This window comes from Petaurus breviceps, unplaced genomic scaffold (assembly GCF_028583685.1).
Source record: "Petaurus breviceps papuanus isolate PSGF00001 unplaced genomic scaffold, PetGlider_PUasm1.0 37, whole genome shotgun sequence".
Taxonomy (NCBI): Eukaryota; Metazoa; Chordata; class Mammalia; order Diprotodontia; family Petauridae; genus Petaurus; species Petaurus breviceps.
In genome coordinates this window covers 65,443,834-65,461,716 of record NW_027186296.1, presented here as the reverse complement: position 1 = coordinate 65,461,716, position 17,883 = coordinate 65,443,834, and the positions used below count along the sequence as shown (strand labels likewise).

Here is a 17,883-nt window from a genome sequence, read left to right as displayed (position 1 = left end):
TTAGGTCCTCTTGACTTCAGGGTCAGTGCTCTAATCACTGTGCCACCTAACTACCCCAAGGATCAGATATTTCTATCTTGGCCACACCGAGCCATCAAAACTGGAAGAATCTTCCTAAATTGTCTAAAACTGGGGGATAGTCTAACTCTCTAGCTGTCATTTAAGCTATGGGACAAGGGTGGAATTAAGGAAGGGTCACATGGGGGGAGAGAGAAATAGAAACAGCAACCCATTTTCTTTAAAATTGTGATAAAAACAAGATATTCGCTGCAGGCTATTCCCACTATTGCCATCCAAAGAACCATACAAGCTTCTCCTCTTTATTCTGACACCTTGACCTGACCTCAAATCATCGCGCCTGCAATGAGTGTGATGTAAATCACCATACTTCCCGCTAGCTGTTTGGAGTAAACACTGTAGTTACATAGTCAATCATCTGACAAATGTCTATTCCCATCTAAGTCTGGACCTGAGCAATATTTTGATTGACTCCTTGGCTTCTTGGGTATTCTCTTTTTCAGACCCAAGTCCTTGAGGAAAGCAAAGTCCCTTCAAACTTTCTAATCACAGGATCTGGTTGCTCTATTATTTACTCTTGGCTCCAGGCCCAGGAGCTCTTGAACTTTGTCCCACTTTCCTCATGTGTCCTGCACAGGTCAATTCCTATGGACTGTTGTTTGACTGGATTTTGATTTTGACTCATTCAAAATCTCCTTAGTTTCTTTCCCTCATCACCTTTTACCTCTTTCCCCAGACATCTCTCTTCAAATAAAATTTCTGTGAGTTACTAACCATGTACTAATCATTTAATCTCTCTGGTTAAATACCTCTCTGGGTAGCATCCTTATCTCCAAAAAGAGGGGTTTGGCATAGATCAGAGGTGTCAAACTCAAGGCATAAGGTTTACAAAACTCCCAAACCAGATTAGGATGAAATTGGGAAATATTTAACAAAATAAATACAAATACAATTTAACTGAGATGATGCCGATTTGTGGTTTTCTAAGTCAATATGCAGCCCTCAGGGATCCTTGAGTTTGACAGCACTGGACCAGATAATCTTTAATGTTCCTTCTAGCTTAAAATCCTATAATTCTACCTCTTGTCTTCATTCCTGGGGCTCTTTTCCATGTCTTGGCACATATCTGGGTCTGTCATCTTTTGCTTGCAGTTTTAGTTCCTGTTAACAAATAATAACTGCTTAATTTACATGGCCCTTTAAGTACATTCTACAGCCGAGGAAACTGACTCTCAAGGGAGGTCGGTGACTTCCTCATGGTCCCAGAACTAGCAAGTGTGAAAGCCAGGATTTGAACCCAAATCTTAGTCCAGTGCTCTTTTTACTATACCATACTGTGTCTCTTAGTCTTCACACATTTATACTTTCAAAACAGGTATATTTACATAAGGTTGCTCCTTTTCTGTCTATACCTTTTACACCAAAGGGGTTACATTTAGAGATAGAATGAGAAAAGGGGACAATTCATCACAGTTACCCAGGGCCTTTACCTGGACTGATGCCAGCTTCATTTCTAGGGTCCTGTACTCTTTACTGTAGTGATATAGTTCAGGTGTTAGGATTCAGTGACAGCTGAGTTGTCCAACATTAGAAGAAAAATCTGCCTTTGTGGTATGTTAGACTAAGTGAGAGAGGTTGGGGCATGTCCTGGGTTTAGCTGACTGGTGGCAAGGGAACATTCTGTATGGGAGAAGTAAACCACGAAGAGGAGAGAAAGCCTCTAGCCTGGCTTGCCAGACGACATGGGCTTGAGGGAGACAGTGCAGGGCTGAGGTGAAATGTACAATGCTTATAGTCAGCAGTCCTTTAACTACATCATATCTAGATGGTTTTAAGTGTCAACCTTCCTTTTGGTATAATAGCAGCTAGCATTGCTGCTTGTTTAGCTTAAGTCTTACTGTCACCATGCTTGTGAAAATCTTTTAAGTTTTAGCATTATTTTGTGCAGAAAATAAATATCTGCCCCATATCTGACTCATATTGTATATTGAACACCTTTCTATTTTCCTTTTTGGGGAAACTGTAGAAGTGAATTTGAATTTAAGCTTTAAATAATTTGTCCCCAGAAGGATGGGGTAGGAAATTTTTCCAGGTTCCCCAAGGATTGAACACGGTGTACATCATGCCCCTTAGTTGAGAGCAGAGAAACTTTATTTTTTTTAAAGCAATCAGGGTTAAGTAACTTGCTCAAGATTACACAGCCAGTTATTATTTCTGGGTGTGGTGCTGAGTATCTGAGCCTGGATTTGATCCAGGCCATCCCGACACTAGAGCCGGTGCTCTTACTCACTGAGCCACCTGGCCGCCCCTAAGCAACTGGGGCTAAGTAACTTGCTCAAAGTTACACGGCCAGGTGTTTCTGGGTGGGTGCTAAGTGTCTGAGCCCGGGATTCGATCTCCAGGTCATCCCAACACTGGAGCCGGTGCTCTTACTCGCTGTGCTACCTGGCTGCCCCGAGCAGAGAAACTTCTTAAGGGAGAAGGGTAAGTTCTCCAGCCCCTTGAGTCCAGAAGCAATTCTCAATGTCAGAACAGTGTCAGAGGATCCTAGAGCCCCAAGGACCTTCAGGGGCCATCTCCAATTTCCTCATTTTATAATGAAGGAAACAGGCCCAGAGAGAGGCAAGTGACCTTAATCAGGTCATGCAACTAGTGAGACTTGAACTCAAGCTTGCCTATTCCCAACTCAACACAGCTGCATCTGCTTTTCAATGAAAAACAACAACAACAACATATACTATTAGGCATCTATTATATATAGAGCATCATTCTAAGTCACTAGGGAGATTTAGACAATGTACAACTCTTGCCCTTATGGAGCTTACAGTCTAGTGTGTGCATACATACCTGCATACATAATATATACATACACGGGTAGGATAAGAAACATACATAAAATAAATATTAATACATGACAAAATGCATGAGATGCAGGCAAAGGGTTATATTTCTAGGACTGCAGACTACTGCCAGAGGAGTCTTTCCAAAGGTATGTATGGCCAAAGGTAACAGTGTGTTCTCATTCCTTTTAAAAGAGGAAAGGGTGTAGTCACACTTGATCACTTAATAGCCCCTAACTGTAACCTTGGATGGGGTTTTTGGTAAGTAGGAAGCAAAGCCAGCACTAGGGATAGGCCAAGGTAGGCAGCTGCCAAGGATGTAATACACAGGATGCCATAAAAGACACTTAAGATTATTACTTTTTATAAACACACTTTTTTAATGTCAAAAGATTCCATTCTCCATGGCAAGGTGGTAGTAATTTTGCAAAGTCAAGAAGTCTCAAAGCCTCCATACATCAGAAAATTTGCAGTTTTCAGTCATACCTAGGGTTTTTTTTTCCTTCCATTTTTATTCATCCTAATTTTTTTATTTTTGGCTGCCATCAGTTGGTTTTAGGAAAGTGTATTCAAGCAGATGAAGGGAGAGTGCTGGATAAAATACAAAATATGTGGCCCAGTTTTGCTATTGTGGAGAATAGTTTTATTATTTGTATGTGGGGGTTTGTTTTTTTTTTATAATTTTAAGGAAATAAACTCTGCTGTGTTCTGTAAATTTTAAGTAAAATAAATTAGTAAAACAGGAGACTATACAAAACAAAAAGAAACAGAGAACAAAAGAAAATTTGCCTTCCCTTGTTCAAACTTTTCCTATAGCCTGACCTAACCCTCAATCTAATTTTCAGATTTAGTAAGATGTCTTTTTTTCTTTTAATTTTTTTTTCTTTTTGGAGGGGGGACTGCAGGGCAATTGGGGTTAAGTGACTTGCCCAAGGTCACATGTCTAGTAAATTTTAGTGTCTGAGTCCAGATTTGAACTCAGGTCCTCCTGACTCCAGGGCTGGTGCTCTATTCACTGTGCCACCTAGTTGCCCCTTTCTTTTCATTTCTAAAATCTTAAGTACTAGTTTTTTCTTTCTTCCCAACACACACACACACACACACACACACACACACACACACACACACTCTCTCTCTCTCTCTCTCTCTCTCTCTCTTTCCCCCCTCCCTCTCTCCCAGCTCCCCTTCTTCCTCTCTCTCTCTTTCTCGGTATTCTCTCCTCTCCAATTCTATTCCTTCTCAGTGGCATTTGGTGGCATCTTAGAGATGAAGGCATAATAGAGTACTGGACTTGGAGCAAGGAAGACCCAAGTTCAAATACTGCTTCACACAGTTACTACCGTGTTTCCCTGATAATAAAACCTATCCTGAAAATAAGCCCTCCCCTTACTGTGTAAGATTCCTCTAAAATAAGCCCTCCCCCGAAAATAAGCCCTATTGAGATTGCTACTGTAGTGAAGGTGATCCCCTGCGCTACACGCTACATTACTGTACCCTCTGTATGCACCATCCTCCCCACCCCCCCCGCCGGAACGCACGCCGCGCTCCGAGCTGCATCCAATCAGAGCTGCAGCAGTGAGCGTGGCATCCTGTTCTTCCCCAGTGATTTGCTTGCTGGCGCCATTGAGAGCAGTGCCGCGGAGGAGAGCTGAGGCAGGACAACATAAGCCCTCCCCTGAAAATAAGCCCTCTGGTGTTTTTCTTTCCAAAAAAATTAATGACAGTGTCTTATTATCGGGGAAACACGGCTATGTGACTGACTCTGTGTAAGTCACTTCACCCCTCTCAGCTTCAGTTTCCTCATCTGTAAAACGGGCATAATAATAACACCTATCTCACAAGGGTATTGTGAGTATCATATGTGCAAAATCCTTTGCAGACCTTGAAATGCGATATAAATTTTAGCTATTTTTACAGTAAGTAATGGAAGTTTTTTACTTTAGGTTCCACCCCCGCCCCTTACTCTATTTCTCTTACTTGACTATTTACCCACTAATAACATTTCTGAAGTCTCTTGCACTTCCCTGGGAAAGTATTATTTCTCCCCTTTGGTTTTTAGCAAAACTAGCATAGTAACCACCATGTTCACAATATTTTGGTAATGCTCATATAAATATGAATATAAAAACAACAACAATATCTTTTACATGAACATTTCTCCTGAGAAAGGGAAAGTAATATAATGTAACTGAAGGGGCCAGAGAAGGACAAGCTGTACAACAAATGACCTCCTAGAGGCAGATAAAGAAGAGCAGAGGCAAAAATATTAGCCAACATTTTAAGGTTTAAAACAATCATCTCATTTGTGAGACAGTTGCTGATGCGGAGTTCAGGGAGTCCAGGAACCCCAATGACCAGAGTCCCTGGAAAGCAGTCTGGAATGAATTCACGGACCCAAGCATTCTCTAAATCAAGGTGGCAAAGATTTAGTGCTACACTATACAGTGGGAAAGAGTTCTTAGGGAATCTGCGACCTTAGAGAGATACAGTTAAAGTTTATATAGGATAATCTGTAGCAGAACCTGTGCCAAATATGCTAACTAGGTGAGTCAGGGCGGGATTAGAAGTTAAGGAATGGTCAGTTCTTAAAAGAACATGCATTTTTAATATCTACTAAACAGACTGGGAAATAGCCCAAGAGGGGGCTGCATGGAGGAGTGGTTTTAGGCTTGAAACATCACTAAGTCAGCTAGCAGTCAGGACTGACCAAGCTGCCATCATGTTGTTTGACAAGATGGATGTTGGAAGTATATGGATATCCCAAGCTAAGGAGGGATTCAAGATGTATATAATGAGCTAGGGATTATACAAATGACTGAGTCTAGGACACATACGATAGGTATTACCCAGTACACAGCTGCTTCAGCCAGTACACAACCGGGTCAAACTACTAAATTCTATAGCTGCAGCTGGTCACTGTATCAGGAAGAGAGAAAAGTATTTTACTAGGTTATGCTGCCCTTGAGCTAGAAACTGCCTGAGCCAGTGTTTTGAGGCTAGGGAGATTTGAGGCTAGGGGGAAATCTGATTTTACAAACCAGGGTTCATGCACAGGCACCCAAGCACCCCATCATTACTATAGCTATGATCATTTACATTTTAATCAATGAGCATACTGGAGTCAGGAAGACCTGAGTTCAAATTGGACCTTAGATACATATTAGCTGTGTGATACTGGGCAAGTCACTTAACCTCTCTGCCAAGAAAACTCCACGGACAGCAGAGTGCCATGGTCCACAAGGTCACGAAGAGCTGGACATGACTGAAGAACTGAACAAAAATAATAACAAACTGAATCTCTGAGAAATTAAGTGATTTGGCCATGGTTTTCTATCTAGTGAACAAATGAGGTAGCTAGGTGGTGCAGGTGGAGCACTGGACCAGGCATCAGGAAGACTGCAGATCAAATTCAGGCTCTGACAGTAACTAGGTGTGTAACCTTGAGCAAATAATTTAACTTCTGTTTGCCTCAATTTCCTCACCTGTAAAATGGGGATAATAATAGCACCTACCTTCCAGGGTTGTTAATGAGGACAAGATGAGATAACATTTGTAAAGTATTTTTTAAACCTTAAAGCATAAATTCTAGCCATTTTTAGTAATATGATCACAGAGGCAGGATTCAAACTCAGATCTCTTCTAATTCCAAGTCCAGGAAGCTATCCGCTAGGTTACACTGACTCTTGGTACTGTTCCTAAGGTCAGCATGATCCATTAGCAATTTTATAGGAGTTACTATGACACTAGATAGAGGTCAGGGACACAGAGGTTACTGCCTCAGAACATATCTGCTCACACACCTTGCTGGGCTGACCCCATGGGATGATGAATGAGAGGAGCCTCCATTTTTCCTTAGGAAGCAGTTAGATGGGAAATCTGACCAAAGTCTCATCTTAGTTCTGGGACAGCTAACAAAGGAGAAAGCCTCTAGTGGCACTCTCTGGGGGTGATAGAAGGCAGTAAAAGAGAGACAAATACCACTAATGGATAGTGGGAGGTGTGGGCAGCCTATAAGGACATGTTGGTGTCAGGGAGTTAAAAGACATGCCTTCTGATTGCCATGTTACCTTGTGCGAGCTGACACTAGGGTACACAGGAGCCCAAATGGGGAACCAGGGCCTCCTTGAGGACCACAGACACAGTGGGGTTAGCTGGGAGCTATTTTCTAGGACAGCATTGCAGCACTTTGCATAGAGGACAGAGGTGATCCTGATAAAGGGTCACATGGTACTAGGAACAGGGAAAAAAGGGCACTCCCTACTATTGTATAAACGCGAGTAATCTCTCTGGGTCTTGATTTCATCTGTAAAATGAAGGGAATGAAGTATATGATTTCTAAGCTTCCTTCCTAAGCTAAATGTTATGCTCCTGTGATCCACTGGTAAATTCCATTTTCTTTGATCTGTGAGCATGAGTTAATTGCTCTCTCTCTCTCTGCTGACTTTGTCCAATTTCTCTGTCTTTAATAAATCTGTGATCAGAGGACAATTAGTTGGGAAAAGAGAAGAGGAGGAGAAAATTTTCATAGGGCTTTGCCCTGTCATCTCCCAAAAGGTGGATTGGTTCATCTTCAATCTTAGAGATGCAGGTCTAACACTCAGGAATACCCTGAAGGTTTACAAGGTATAGTATATACCTTATCTCATGTGGGGGAAGACATGAAGCTCTATGTCCATTTTCATAGATAAGGAAACAGTTTTGGGGGCTTGAAGTGACTTGTCCAAGTAGCAAAGTCAGTATCTGAACCCAGGTTTCATCAGACTGCACTGTGCTGTTGAAGAGACAAACATACACACAATCTTCCCACAGGGCTACCACAGCTGTTCCACGGTGTTAGAAGGGCATGAGTGAAGAGAACACTTGAAGGAGGTGAATACCATTGTGGAAAAAACATGGTAGCAGGATGTGGTTTTACACCTAGGTAACCAATAAATGTGATTATTCTAAGAAAGGAGGAAAACAGGAGTGCAGGGACATGGCCTCTCCACTCCATGCTGAAACAGCCAATCAATCTACCAGCAAGCATTTTTAAAGTCCTACTATGTGTTAGGTGCTGGGGATACAAAGGTAAAATGATGTAGTCTGTCAAGGAACTTTCTATCAGGGGAAGATGTGGGAAAATAACAGTTTCAAGGGTGGTGGTACCCTGAACCAAGATGAGGGTTGCCCTATATTGGTACCAAAGCACTTTCTTAAGATTGTCACTCCCAGAGGGAAGGTGATGACAATAGGGATGAAACTCTGAGTTGAGTAGAACAGAATTTACCATAGAGGTCCCATCAGAGAGCAGGTCTCTTGCCTGAGTCCTTGGATGTAGACTCAGGCACCATGTAACTGACCAGTCCTGTACAGTGAACCACTACTTTCAAGTACCACTCTCATTCTCTCTGGGATCAGCAAGTCTAACATGTACCCGAAAAGGAATCCACCTCTCTATAATATGCCAAACAAATGGCAATCTTTCCTTTGCCAGTGAGGGGGAACCCATTGCCTTCTAAACCAGTACATTCCATTTAGAGGCACCTCTAATTGTTAAGTTTTTCCTTATTTTGAACTGAAACCTGTCTCATTTCAACTTCATGCTTTTCTCCTACTTCTTTCTGCTCTCTCCTGCCAAACAGAGCAAACCTAATTCTCTTCCACATGACAGCCCCATCAAACTTACTGTGCATTTAATTTAGTAATTTAATTGTATGGGTCCAGTGAGAACTCTTGCCAACAAAATAATTTCAGTGAATTACAGGTGACTGCAAGAAAGGGAGTTCCTCTTTTTTGGAATCAAAAGTGAGGTATGGTGATCCAAAGCAGAGTTGGCCTAAAGAGTCTTCTGTTCACTTGAAGAGGACGTGGCCCAAATATTCAGGTGACACTATACCGAAGAGTCTCGTAGCAAAGTGCTGAAATTATGGCAGGGACCCTGATCTTTATTCAAGGAAAATCAGGTCCCTGATCTTCATCAAGGAAAAGGTCTGTACAAACTGTAGTCAAGAGGCTCATTTTGTGCTGGTGAAAAGTATATCTAAACCCACCTTTTAGTAGAATTTGGAAAGTCTGTTACTATAGGTGCCATACTGATACACTGCAGGCTGTCCAAACACAGATGGGAATATAATACACACAAGCCTGTAGGCCAGCTAAAAATCACAGCTGTCTGGATCCAGAGTCTGTTTGAGGCTGAGCAGGACTAGTTGTCTTAATTGACCATGACAGCAAGCTGTGCAGACCCAATCTGAAACAAACTTCCCGCTGATGATGACCTACCTAATTTCCAAGGACCTGGAATGTCTTTCATATGGCAGTTCTCATGAGGTCACGGCCACTTTCCTCTAGGAGTTGTCGATGATCAAAGACAGCCTGGGAAGGACAGCCTGGCTCACCGGAGATACATGAGGTTTTTAATAGTAACATAGGTATTGTCAATGTACCCTCACTATTCCAACTTCCTGCCCAGATGGTTCCTACCCTAGTTTGTCATATCTCTTGGTAAAGAGTAATGATTCTCCTCCATGTGAAAGTCAGCAATAAAAAGCTTTTATCAGTTTTCAGGAGGGGCCCAGGAAAAGAGGCTCACAGATCGGGACCATTCTATTAGCCTAGGTTGGTGTTCTTGTCAAAGTCACTTCACTGATATTATAAGTAAGGCACTGAGGAAAGAAAGATACATACAAACCAAATCCTGCTCTCAAGATGCTTACAATCAAATGGGGGGAGGGAGGGAGAGGAGGGAGAGAAGCAATGTGTACAAAAACATCCAGGCAAAGTGAGAAATTGAGGAGGGAAGTATCACTTTCATCTGGAAAGTTGAGGAAAGATTTCCTGGGGCAATGTAGCAATTGAGTTGGGCCTTGAAGAAAGGTTGGAACTTTAACTGACAGAGGTTGGAGTAGCATAGGCCATTCTAGGTTGGGGAGAGGTGGAGTGACATGAACAAAGACATGGAGAGAAAAGCAGATAGGATGGGGATGATGGAGAACACAGAATAATATAATTTGACTAGAATGTTGGATGTGTGAAGGGTAGAGCTCAGCTAGTGAGGGTTTTGAACACCAGATTCTGAGCTTGGTAGACAATAGGGAAACACAGAAGGAGTGGCATAGTGAAGAAATGTTAGATTCAGCAGACAGGCAGATGCAAGGAGGAAAAATAGATTGGTAGCAGGAAGACTAGGTAGGAGAAAATTAGAAACTACAGGGACTTAAACTGATTGGATGTGTGAGGGAGGGAAGAGGAAAAGATGACCTAGGTGATGAACTTGGGTGACTGGGAGGATGATTTTGTCCTCAATTACAGTCTGTAGCCAGTGATTTGGGCAAATAACAAGAATACAGGGTGACTATCATTTTAATAATGTCTACACCAAAAGCTCTTAACTTATGGTCCACGAACTTGCTTTTAATTTTGAGAACTGATTTCAGTATAATTTGTTTCCTTTGTAATCTTACTTATCTTGTTTTATATACTTAAAAACATTATTCTGAGAAATTCATAGGCTTCACCAGACTGCCAAAGGGGCCTATGACACAAAAGATATTAAAAATCCCTGATCTACACAGTCTTTTAAAGGTTGTTGTTATGAAAGAAGCCTGTCAATCTAAGTTAAAGGAATTTGTTACTGGCGAGGGACGAAGAATGGAGAGTTCAGAGATAGGGCAAGTTAAAAATAATTGTGGATTAGTAATTTTAAATCCAGTTTGCAAGTCTGTATTTAAATCAACAGTGATAAGAGCCAGATGTTTTGAATGACTTAACAACAAGCACCACCTTTCTCCTGGGATCAAGCTTCTTAGGAGTAGAGAAGAGTGATTATTCTGTTACTGAGCCTGGTACCTTCCAACTCTGCCAAATGGCCACTCCTAAATCTTGCACCCCATTCAGTTGCCTAAGACAAGTGTGAAAGCCAGGTCACGCATTCTTAGCAACAGTTTTAGATGAAAAAAATGAAGAATGAGATTGTTGGTTAGAATAACGATAATCCACATTTATACAGTGTTTTAAATCTTACAAAACAATTTCTTCACAAACACCACGTAAGGTAGGGAGGGCAGGTATCATCATCCTCACTTTATAATAAAGATGAAATTGAGGCTCAGACATATTTTGGGTGATTTGCCCATAATCATATGGCTATCAAAATGCCAAAGATGGCACCCAGACCTTTCTTTCTGGTTCTAGATCCAATCATCTTTCTTCTACACTGTCTCTGGAAAATAATCACTGCACAAAAAAAAACAATGCCCAGGCCACATCTTGGTTGATTTTGTCCTTTATTTTTTTTTTTTAAGTAAAGAAATTCCATTGAATCAAAGATAACAAAATTATCATTTTTGTTTGCAATGATCTTTGTTTACCACCACACAGAATCAAAATAGATCCAAAAGTAATATGAGAAAATAAAAAGATCAAGGACACCATTGCTTAATATAATTTTTCTTAATAAAGGTAAACATCACTGTATTTAGAAAAAATTGCATTGCTAGTTGCAAATCTTAAATGCCTTAAAGCTAAAGGATCCCATTCTCCCCACCTCCCCCCTTTAAGATCCAAAAGCTGGAAGGTTTTCAGTATACAAACTAATTTTTTTTTTCAGGGCAGCATTTTAAGTTTAGGGGAAAAAAACAACAACCTTGCAACATAACTGGAATGTGGAAGTGATGTTCTTTAAAAATTTATCTGGAAGAAATACGCCAAAATTAAGAAGATATGTTGAACAGGAGAGTCCAAACAAAATACAGAAAGAAATGCACACTCATTCCCCCTCCCCTCCCCACCCCCCTCCCCTCCCCCCCAGCTTCGCTAAGGCCGCTGTAGTGGCAAAAGTCAGAAAGCTCAGGTACAGTGTAGGTCTTCCTGAGGCAGAGTGAACTATCCCATCATCTGGAACCAGTGTGGAAGGAGAGAGATTTTTACTTTGAATTGTGCTTTAGGAAAAATGAAAAGGGTCTGTTCTCCCATTTCCCCCCCCCCCCAAAAAAAAAAAAACCCTCAGGAAAACTACTTCTGAAATAGTTGTTGGTAGGCATGTTGTTCATGGCCATGAACAGTTTGTGAAGTGAGTGAATTTAGGCTCAAGTTGGTCAGTTGAACTTTTATGGCCTGTTGGCTACTATATCATGGGAGGCCTGGAAAAAGGCTGGATATTGAAATGGAAGGCGCTTCTGTAGATCCCTTAAATGAAGGCTATCCTTGAATTTATGGCAATAGTGGATCTGTTGGCTGTCAACACAATTATTTTCCATAAGTTAATAATCTTAAGTTAAGGTTTCATTACTAAACATGAAAAGTAAAGCAAATATCTAGAGGCTTCATGGAAATTAGAAGATGTGACCTAACCTAGTGGTTAGGAACTATGTAAATCTACTCATTAAAATATATGAAAGCTTCAGTCAACATAACTGGGAAATTAGGGAACAGATGAGGCTATTATAGAGAGGGTTGATATCCTAGAAGAGGCAGCTCTTTGATGACTGGTACCTGAAAAAAGGGTTGGCTGGTTTGGGTACTGGCCTCATGCCAAGTCACCTTTGTAAGAGAAATGCTTGCAGTGTTGCTGAGTCACAAGGAAGATGCAACAGTGGTCACAAGAAGCAGTTTTTTAAAAGACTGGAAGGTCACATAGCTCTCCGCCCCTGCTTATACTCTTCTGTACAATTTGCCAACAGATGAGTGATCCTCATCTTAGCGGCATGGAGAGTTCATTTCTTTTGCTTTAGTGAGAAGAAGGAAGAAAACTGCCTTAGCTGCTTATTCTCCCAAGGTTACAGGCAGCCCAATCTTCATAGTTCTAAAGGGGGCAAATCTAAATTCATTATCTGTGAATCATTTATTTGATCCAAGATACTTTAGGTAGTAGCCTAGGCAGAAAGAATTCTGTAGGTCTATGTGATTACTGAGTTTTGGCTGGATTTGAGAAGCCAGACACTAGTTATAATGTGAGTGGGTACTATATGCTTTCTGCCTTATGATGGTTCTGATTCAATCTCTCATAGCAGAGTAATTCAATCTCTCATATTATATTATGATAGATATTAGAGGATTTCCTAGAGGTTCTGAGTGTGAAGAAGACATTCCCAAGGATATTTGATAGGACATCGCAATGATATAGTACTAAAATGGTCTTTCTGTACTGCCTGAAGGATTAAGACCTGTAAGATCTTTTAAGCTAGCATGATGTTTCAATAATCTTTACTTCAGGCCTAAGTCAGAATCAGTGCTGTATAGAAGAAAAACAGCACAAATCCCACACATCTGCTCATTTCTAAAGCATAAACAGGAACAAAAGTTCCATTGTGCCCCTGGAGCTCACAGATCTTAAGTCATGTTATAAAGAGATCTGCAATTTGGATGCATGGCAATGGTGAACTTGGCTATATAAAGAGTTATGCCTAGTTATGCTGAAGGCTACAAATTGCTAGTTTTGGAAAAGAAAGGCTGAGCATGTGGAATTTTCTACCTTAGTAAGAGTCTCATTGTCTTGCTTGGTTCATGTGCTGAATGATGATGTTATTCAACTGGTCCCCATGAAACATGGGCCAGGATTACAAACACTTGTGAGTTGAGGGAGGGTTTAAGGTAATAATGGTCATGCTACAGAAGATCTTGAAGGTATGAGATAGGGCTCTAGCCAGTGCCAATGGTCTTCCCTTTAACAGTTAAAAAAAAACAATACAATAGCTCTTTCTCTAAACCTTAGTAAGGTAAACTTTGACACAGTTGTATTCCATATGTAAGGTAGGAGTGGTCAGACTCAGCCTAGAGGGTCTGTAAACAGATCTAGGTTAGAGGAATGAATCTGTGTTGACCACCAATGACCAGCAACTAGAAGTGGTAACTAAGTCAAGTTCTTACTAAAGAGATTCAAGAATGCAGAATCCCTCTTTCAGGTGAGCTTCCATATTTGAAGGATGTGGTAACACAACCTCTACACATTAAAAGATATAGGATAACTCCAAGGGAATTAAACAAAAGACCCTGAACAAATGAAAAAAAAATCTCTTCTGCCTCTATACTATGGTGATGGGAGCCTCCCTGCTGGAGAAGACAAATGCTTATTTTCCAAATCTGTTAAAAGCATCCTTAAACATAAATGCATCGAGGGGACTTGACATTACTTTCTAAGTGGCTGCTCCTCCCTATACTATATCAAATACACTAAGCTAGTCTGGAAGAGTTACTGAACTGTAGCTTACTTCTACTTTTTGAGGTGGAAAGAATACAGCAGGAAGAAATATGAACATTCATTACACTTTGGTTTAACATATTACCACTGTCCCTGTGTTTGTATAGCAGGAGGTCAGAATCTGATTTTAAAGTAGATAAACTTCCAACACCATTTGGAAACCCAAGCTCATGTTAGCCCTGATTGGTAGTTTTATTTCTGGTTAAGGGGGAGGTAGAGTAGCATCTGAAAAGCAGCCCAGGTTTCCCTTGCTACTTTATATTAAGAAAATCTTAAAACAGATAGGTTTAGGAAATGGCGAAAAATGTTTTCTTCCCTTGACACAGGTCATGTCATGTGGATTCAACCAATCAAATGCAGACAAGTTATCAGGGTAGGAGACAGAGAGCAGAGAAAAAACCTCTACTTCTTGGTAATGGCTACTGGCTGTCAACGTGACCTGGGAGGAATGAAATAGGAAGCCTGGAGGAAGTGAAAAGAAAATTTCCATATAAAATGATACCCTGCACCCATGGCTTATTGGGAAGCTGGCATTTCTCTAAATTCAATGCCCACTCATATTCACCCAAGAAGCAAACAAGAACAAGAATTTCCTCATAAGACAAAAAGCCACATCTACATCCTTATTTTTATGCTGAAGAGACTGGAACACATACAAAGGGTTTCAGTTGATTCCACTTGGGCCAGAATGGAATGTAAATGCCACTGTTGGTCACATTGCACAAAAGATTTTTAGCTGGGACATAGTCCACAGGATGCTGCATGTTAAATTCTGGTTTTGCAGTCACAAAGGCTGAAAGACAGATGTGACTCTTTCCCAACAAAAGCAAACAGAGAATAATCTTGTTAACTAGTTACCAGGAAACAGTTTTCATGGGAAAAGACAGTTTCCCACTTGGCTGGATCTTCCCCTCACCTTCGTCTTTTGTATATGGGACAATGGTGATCTGATCCTTTTTCCTACTGAATGTAGCAGCATATGCATATGTGCCAGTTATGAGAAGAGGCCAGAAAAGATGGCCAAAGGCAAACAAAAGGAGTCTACCATTTTTGATACCGTAATTCAATGGTTAGAAAATTATTGCTTGGTTTAACTAATCTAAGTTTAGAGAAGTGATAACAGTACCAGGAAGTCTGTCGGTGAATGTTCTAGATTTCAGTTGGGAATGGGTAGGGGTTTGGGAATGGGGGGGAAGGGGCAGGCGGAATTTCTTTGACCACAACCAAAGTGGCTAATTGCCAAACCAAGGCTAATATAATAAAGTGCTAACTGGTGCTAAAAGACTGTCACAGGAAAGGCAATAAAGAATACAATTTGGAAAAGATTACAATAAATTGAAAAAGGAAATAATCAGAAAGTAAAACTGAGACCAAAGAAGTTCCAATATTTTTCAATACTGGCTGTTGTTCATTCTAATAAGGTGGTGATCTAATGATTGTCATACAGAATTCCTTCAGGGTAGAAATAGTCATTATTGTCATGTTCACTTGGGGCAATACACATATCCTTCTGTCAATGGACATAAAAATAATGCCTTCAAAGTGCCTGAGTAGCTCTCCCCAGCTGAGCTTTCCAATTTAGCCTCTACTTATTGCTGGAATCAAAGAAGTTAGAGAAGGTAAAAGACTGAAAAAGATGCCTTAGTAGTATCATATATGAATGCTGTACAATTCTCATATAGCAACTGCTGGTTTTACCAACTTCGTATTATAGAAACCACTGGAGGTTTTAGATACAGAGGTGCCAACAGATCAGGAAAAGAATAAAACCTCAAATCCCAACCGACATTTTTTGACTTGAGACTGAAAAAAGTCTACCTGACAGTATATAAGCAAAGGAGATTCAATAAAAATTCCGTTCCAAAAGAGACTACTTTTTAAATGGAGATGTTTAACTTTGTCTAAACTTAAGTTCTACTTTTCAATTGCCAAGCCAGTGTTAAGGAGACCTGGGTTAAAAGAAAAAAAAAACACCACATAATTCAGTGCTAAAGAAAATCCTTTACACAAATAATGAGGAATAAAAGAAAGGCAAATGATCATATCAAGGCTACTTGTTTGATTTGGGCAAGAATTCAAAGAACAGGAAGTCATTGAAATTCTGTTCTCTCAAAGTCTAGCCAGTTATAAATCATCATATAATTTTAGAGCTGGACAGGCCCTCAGAGATCAACTAGTCCAACCCTCTCATTTTACAGATGAGGAAACTGAGGTTGACAGAGGTTAAATGACTTGCCTAAGGTCATCGTGGCCGAACTAGGATTTCTAGTTTTCTATCCACTACCCTCTACTGCAAATGCACAAAAGGCAATCCCAAAATGATGTGCCTTCATTATGTCTGAAGCGGAGAGTCACTGATACTCAGACACCTCTGGTTATAAACTTCAGTAAGAAATTCTAAACAAGATAGTTCTAACTTAAAAGCTTTGCTGAACAGGGTGACAGACCCTTTAAGAAGTGTTGTAAATATGGAACTTGGCTTATTATAGGAGCTGATTTTTTTCCTGCTTATAGAGCTCACATTCCCCCAAACTCTCAAGCTAAGTGGTTTGAGCTCCCTCTCCTCAGTACTGGCTTGGAACCACAGGCCCTTTCAGAGTTGAAACAACAGCACAAAGTATAGTCACAAAACTTTAGGATACATCTTGCCACATTCTTGGGAGGATTTTCTTGATTGGCAAAGCAAAGATTCTGTTCAGATACATTTTTTAATAGGGAAATTAGACGACAATTGGCTTAATCAAATGCTGAAATCGGACAGGTGATCAAGAATCCCGCCCCTCGTCATCATGGCCAATAATGCAATAAAGAAAACCAGTAACCTAAGCACAAAAATAGCCTGAAGATCCTGGGGACAGCCATCTGCCTCGGCGAGAGGTGCTCTTGGTGGGAAGCTTCCCTGCTGACACACCCAGGTTATTGAGAAGGATGAAAACCTGAAGCAGCAAGTGAAGAGATGAGTAGTTTCAGAAGGAAGGGCCACTGGAGTGCTTCTGAGTCTGTAAGGGATCACTCCAGATCGGCATCCATTTGCTCTGTGTCCGAGCACTGGGATTTGTTACGCTCCCATTGGCAAATGGCATTGGCATACTGCACCACCAGCTTATCCATCCAGGTCAGGGGTTCAGGGAAAAGAACAGCACCCTCAAAGAAGCCCAAGTGACCTCCATGAAGTGGCAGCACAAACATGACATTCTCTCGTTTCTCTGCAAGGGGAAAAACACATCTCTGTGAGTGATCAAATTCCAGTTGGCTCCCTTTAAGTGCAGATAAAGGAATTTGTATAATAGGTCTCTGTTTTGCTCAATGGTAGCACCTGTCTGCTCAAGAGAGTATCCCAAATAGTGGCAATGATTTTCCACTAAGTCACCCCCGTCTCTCAAATTAGAAGGGGAAATTGCTGAGGAAGGCAAGAGGATAAGATGCTGATGAACTTCGTTTAGGGGTGTGATATGCAAAAGGCTATTTGTTCAATACAACTGGCTTAAGATATAAACATCATAATAGTTATAGGCATGTTCTTTTTGATGACTAGTTTCTAAGTTTTTGTAAGATTGGCTTAGAGATCTATATGTTGTTTTAAAAGAGACTCTGTCCTACTTGATCATTAGATCCTTGGAGGGGTTAAAGTAGCATTATTTAGGAACAGAGGATCATAGGCTTAGGGCTGGAAGTTACCTGGGCCAACCAGGTGTTCAAGTGCCAGACTCTGGTTCCCATACCTCTGCTACCTCCTGCCTGCTGTGAGGTAGACTTTTAAAGCCTCTCAGGCCAGCCATCCCCCACCCCCCACTCCCAACTCTCATCATCATCATCATCATCATCATCATCATCATCATCATCATCATC

General features: G+C 40.9%; 1 protein-coding gene across 11 annotated transcripts in view; it reads right to left on the bottom strand.

Moving 5' to 3' along the window:
* Positions 1-11,105: 11,105 nt before the first annotated feature.
* The window catches only part of ABHD2 (abhydrolase domain containing 2, acylglycerol lipase), a 127,767-nt gene continuing 120,989 nt past the window's right edge, over positions 11,106-17,883 (bottom strand). For all 11 annotated transcript variants that reach the window (XM_069098580.1, XM_069098581.1, XM_069098582.1 and 8 more), the window contains one exon: positions 11,106-17,240. In XM_069098580.1, the coding sequence (XP_068954681.1) occupies positions 17,044-17,240 (197 nt within the window). In that variant the 3' untranslated portion in view covers positions 11,106-17,043. The remainder of the gene's footprint in view (positions 17,241-17,883) is intronic.